The 5,918-nt window shown below is 47.7% G+C and overlaps 1 protein-coding gene across 1 annotated transcript in view; it reads right to left on the reverse strand.

Moving 5' to 3' along the window:
- Positions 1–5,664, reverse strand: part of LOC311101761 (protocadherin-16-like) — a gene marked incomplete at its 5' end in the record, with an annotated part of 137,392 nt that extends 131,728 nt beyond the window's left edge. Inside the window, one exon of the mRNA XM_084142944.1 lies at positions 3,850–5,664. Coding sequence (XP_083999070.1) covers positions 3,850–5,664 — 1,815 coding nt within the window. The remainder of the gene's footprint in view (positions 1–3,849) is intronic.
- Between the last annotated feature and the right edge of the window lie 254 nt (positions 5,665–5,918).

The raw sequence follows: 5,918 nt of genomic DNA on the forward strand, positions 1-5,918 counted from the left end.
GCATTTCCTATCCAGAGAGCCAAGCGGTATACATCCTACCCAGAGGGCTGTGCATTCTACAGACAGGTAGTGGAAGTTTGCTTGGTGAGGTGGGGGGTGTGTGTGAGGGGGAGTTGGGTGATGGGGTAGGTGTAGGGGGATGAGATTTATAACCCAAGCTGTTTGTTAGAGACTGAGGCTACGTCCCAAATAGCACCCTATCATCTACATAGTGTACTACTTTTGACCAGGGCCTATAGGTTAGTACACTATGTAGGGTTGGGATGCAGTCTGAGAGAAGCACTAGACAGCAGGAGACAGTCTGCTCAACAACACGTAAAGGAAAATATGATGGAATAACATAGAAGTGCTTGACATCGTAAATATTCTTAACCATAACCAATACCAGTACATTATTTCTCTGTACTCATCCTTGCTGCCAATAGATTTATAATTGAGAGACAGACCTCCCATACAACCACTGCCTCTGTCTCAGCTTTTAGTGAGGCATCCCCAGTGCTTGACTTGGACTGAAACAGGTGCCGGTACTCATGTTGGGTGCCGGTACTCATGTTGGGTGCCGGTACTCATGTTGGGTGCCGGTACTGTTTATCTTTAGGTGCAGGACCTCAATACTTTTGAGCTAAAATTCTATAAGAGGAACAGGAGCTCAAGCAGTAGAAAATGTGAGGTGCCGGTACTCAGCTGCTGTGAGCTCCTGCTCAAGTCAAGCACTGGGCCTCCCTCTATCCCCCCTCTCTCCCTCTAGTTCCCTCTCTCCCACACTTCCCTGCCTCCAGTCACTGGGCCAAGGTCCCGTCAGCACAGCCCTGTGTCAGCCCAGCGGAGAGCTTCCAAACCCTGGCCATCTCAACCCCATCCCCAACCCCTCTCTCTTTAAACCAACCCCAACTCATCTAAACCATGGCCGTCTCAGCCCCAGCCCCATCTCAGGCACACAGATGCTTGTGAAACAGGAATTAAATGAAACTCTAACTGTAATACTGGTTTCTAGAAACAGTTCACTAGTTTACTCCAATTAGGGGAGGGGTGGGGGGATTGGAAAGTAATACAGGGAAATATGTTTTAAAAAAGGATATGTATATACAGTTGAAGTCGGAAGTTTAATAATAATAATAACAATATGCCATTTAGCAGACGCTTTTATCCAAAGCGACTTACAGTCATGCGTGCATACATTTTTGTGCATGGGTGGTCCCGGGGATCGAACCCACTACCTTGGCGTTACAAGCGCCGTGCTCTACCAGCTGAGCTACAGAGGACCACTTCCAGAAAAAGTTTACATACACTTAGGTTGGAGTCATTAAAACTCATTTTTCAACCACTCTACAAATTTCTTGTTAACAAACTATAGTTGTTTACAGACAGATTATTTCACTTATAGTTCTCTGTATCACAATTCCAGTGGGTCTACAGTGTTTACATACACTAAGTTGACTGTGCTTTAAATAGCTTGGAAAATTCCAGAAAATGATGTCATGGCTTTAGAAGCTTCTGATAGGCTAATTGACATCATTTGAGTCAATTGGAGGTGTACCTGTGGATGTATTTCAAGGCCTACCTCCAAACTCAGTGCCTCTTTGCTTGACATCATGGGAAAATCAAAATAAATCATCCAAGACCTCAGAAGAAAATGTGTAGACCTCCACAAGTCTGGTTCATCCTTGGGAGCAATTTCCAAACGCCTGAAGGTACCACGTTCATCTGTACAAACAATAGTGCGCAAGTATAAACACCATGAGACCACGCAGCCGTCATACCACTCAAGAAGGAGACGCGTTGTGTCTCCTAGAGATGAATGTACTTTGGTGCGAAAAGTGCAAATCAATCCCAGAACAACAGCAAAGGACCTTGTGAAGATGCTGGAGGAAACAGGTACAAAAGTATGTATATCCACAGTAAAATGAGTCCTATATCGACATAACCTGAAAGGCCGCTCAGCAAGGAAGAAGCCACTGCTCCAAAACAGCCATAAAAAAGCCAGACTACGGTTTGCAACTGCACATGGGGACAAAGATCGTACTTTTTGGAGAAATGTCCTCTGGTCTGATGAAACAAAAATAGAACTATTTTGGCCATAATGACCATCGTTATGTTTGGAGGATAAAGGGGTAGGCTTGCAAGCCAAAGAACACCATCCCAACCGTGAAGCATGGGGGTGGCAGCATCATGCTGTAGGGGTGCTTTGCTGCAGGAGGGACTGGTGCACTTCACAAAATAGATGGCATCATGAGGAAGGAAATGTATGTGGATATATTGAAGCAACATCTCAAGACATCAGTCAGGAAGTTAAAGCTTGGTCGCAAATGGGTCTTCCAAATGGACAAAATGGCTTAAGGACAACAAAGTCAAGGTATTGGAGTGGCCATCACAAAGCCCTGACCTCAATCCTATAGAAAATGTGTGGACAGAACTGAAAAAGTGCGTGCGAGCAAGGAGGCCTACAAACCTGACTCAGTTACACCAGCTCCGTCAAGAGGAATGGGCCAAAATTCACCCAACTTATTGTGGGAAGCTTGTGGAAGGCTACACGAAACGTTTGACCTAAGTTAAACAATTTAAAGGCAATGCTACCAAATACTAATTGAGTGTATGTAAACTTCTGACCCACTGGGAATGTGATGAAAGAAATAAAAGCTGAAATAAATCATTCTCTCTGCTATTATTCTGACATTTCACATTCTTAAAATAAAGTGGTGATCCTAACTGACATAAAACAGGGAATTTTTACTAGGATTAAATGTCAGAAATTGTGAAAAACTGAGTTTAAATGTATTTGGCTAAGGTGTATGTAAACTTCCGACTTCAACTGTATGTGTGTCTGATTGCTGCAGCAGCAGCTTTGAAGTCTGGAAGAAACAGCCACTGATAAAAAGCAAAAAAAATAAAGAATCTTATAACAGATGCAACAACAACCTGAGAAAACGATACCTGTTAATGAGGCGTAAATACGTTTTTGACCCCGCAGCGGGATCTGGCCTGGAGGCCCTGTAGTGAATTTGGTGGGCCTGTGGTTTGTCAATGGTTTGTTTCTTTTTTTGTCTACCATGCCCATTTTTTTAAAGGTGTCTTTTGTTGAGGTGTGACATGTGAAATGTATTTTTCTCAGATAAAGCCCTACCATGTCCTCCTGCAGCTGAATTAGGTGAATAAAGTGAAAACCTCTTTTGTCTTCAGCTGTCAGAGGGGCTTTGCACTGTCTCAGTTACCTTGGAAACCTTGGAGAGGTGAAGGAGAGGACAGCCAGAAGAGAAGAGATCCTCCAGCTCTGCAGACATCAGGTAAACTCCTCACTTAGTATGTTTCCCAAATGGCACCCTATTACCTATGTAGGGCACTATATGTAGTGCACTATAAATAGGGAATAGGGTACCATTTGGGACACATCCTTAGCCTCTCTCCAACCTAAACCCCCTCACTTCACTTTATCCACTCTAAACTCTCTTATCCTCTACAATCCAATCTAAACAGCTTGAACGTTAAAATAACACTTAATGCCTGACAATACAGCAGCAAAATCCACCAAACCATTTTCTATCTGTGTAATATTTACCCTCTAGGTACTGGTCTCTCTATATCCCTTCAAAATGAGTTTAGAATTTCAGACCCCTCTCAACCCTCAAGGGTAGTTCTCTTTCCAATGTAGTCTTCATTTGGCATTTGGTATTTCCTAGTTCGTATACGAAAATACTAGCAGCTTGCATATGTACAAGTTACAGATATCGGACTTCAAATGATCAAAATGCAGGAGATAAGTCTTTCAAGACTTGTAGTAGTCGCAACTAAAAAATGTGAAACTTTCGAATGCGAGAAGAACAGACTAGAAGAACAGAATAGACAATGTCTTACCTGTAGGATGCAGGACCCAGCGGCCGTGTTCTCCTTGATGGATACGTTGTAGAAGTTGCTACCAAACACAGGTTCGTTGTCGTTAATATCCTGCAGTACCACATGGACCAGAGCTGTGGAGGACAGGGAAGGCCTCCCTCCGTCTGTAGCCACCACTGTCACACTCGGCCTGGGCTGCGACTCGTAATCCAGCTGGGAGAGTGTGGTGATGATCCCTGTTACTGGGTCAATGGTGAACCACTGGGCCTGGTTCTCATCCTGGCCAGCCTGGCCATCCTGGAGGAGGCTGTATGTGATGTCTCCATTGGGCCCCTGGTCTTTGTCTCTAGCCGTGACCTGCAATACGAAGCTCCCTGGGAACACCACTTCAGGTATGACCTGTCTGTACTCCTGCTGATCAAACAGAGGAGGGTTGTCGTTGACGTCAGTGACTTGTATCGTAAAGGAGGACTCAGCCCTGAGAGGAGGAGTGCCTGCGTCTGTAGCCATCACCCTGAGTTCGTATGTGTCCCTCTCCTCTCGGTCCAGGATCTGGTCCACACACATCAGGTAGATGATGTTGTCCTTGGTGGTCAGGGCAAACTTCCCGTCCCCTCCTTCCAAGGAGACGTTGACATTGGCGTATTCTCCGTAGTCCGGGTCAGTGACGGAGATGCGGGCGACGTACTGGCCGGGCTGGGCGCCCTCGGAGATCCGTGGGGAGCCGTCTTCGCTGAGGAAGATGATGGTCATGGTGGGCTGGTTGTCATTGTAGTCCCGGACGTGGATTGTGACGAAGGCATTGGTAACCTCGGGCTGTGTGGCGTTATCCCTCGCCTGGACCACCAGCTCGTGGACCCTCCGCATCTCAAAGTCCAGCGGCTTGTTGAGTGTGATGACACCCGTACGTGAGTCGATGACGAAGTAGCGCTCCGGGTCGCTCTGCCTGCGGTTGATCTCGTAGAGAACCAGGCCGTTGTCTCCCTGGTCGGCGTCAGAGGCAAAGACTTGGAGGATGTTGCTACCCGGCTGCAGATTCTCTGAGATAATGGCGTGGTAGCGACTCTGGTTGAAGACTGGAGCGTTGTCGTTGATATCCTGAACCGTCACATCTAGCACCATCTGACCAGTCCTCTTAGGGGAGCCTCCATCGAACGCCTCCAGGGATAACGTATAAGACGGTCTGGTCTCACTGTCCAGAAGAGTGTTGACCACCAGGTCCAGATAGAGAACCTGGTTGGATCCTCTCCGGGTCTCCAGGAGGAAAGCCTGGCCGGGGTTCCCGTCTTTGATGAGGTATCCCTGGGTAGTCAGTTGGCCCATGTCCCCATCCACCGCCGGCTCTAGGGGGAACCTGGTTCCCACTGCTGTCATCTCCGGGATCTTGAACGCCGCTCTCCTCCGGGGGAACGTGGGAGCGTGGTCATTGATGTCATTCACCATGATGGTCACTTCGATGGTCACGCCTGTCATAGTCACTGCAATGAAGTTGTACCGGTCCCTCAGCTCATGGTCCAACACCTTGGCTGTCTTGATGATGCCCGTGCTCTCGTCTATGTCCAGGTCACTCCCCACCCCGGTGCCCTCGTGGTCTGATATGAAGTAAAGACTTGCGGTGACGCCAGGAGGTAACCCAGCGCTGATGTCCCCTACGATGGTCCCGGCAGGCTGTTCCTCGTCCAGCTGGAGCTCCAGGTTCCCCAGGACAGTGGAGGAGTGGATGGTGATCAGCCCCAAGAGTATGTAGGCCAGCAGCAGGACCTCTCGGCTCGACCGGCCCTCACCCTGCAGCGACCTCGACACAGACCGCCCCAAACCCTTGGCCTCGGTCTTCATTCTGACGGCTTCTTCCTAAACCTGAGATGGACACAGAGAGATGGGAAATATGTTAGAGTGTGCTGTACTGATCGTTACTTTCTGACAATGTGTGCGTCCCATTTGGCACCATATTCCCTACATAGTCCACTTCTTTTGACCAGTCATTTGCCATTTGGGAGTCAGCCCAAGAAAACCTCTAGGCTGTTTGTCCTGGTCAGGTCATGTAGTCAGGAAACATTCCTGGCTCTTCTTATAACCTGATCCAGCAACAA

Source organism: Coregonus lavaretus (assembly GCF_964263955.1).
Source record: "Coregonus lavaretus genome assembly, chromosome: 26".
Classification (NCBI taxonomy): domain Eukaryota; kingdom Metazoa; phylum Chordata; class Actinopteri; order Salmoniformes; family Salmonidae; genus Coregonus; species Coregonus lavaretus.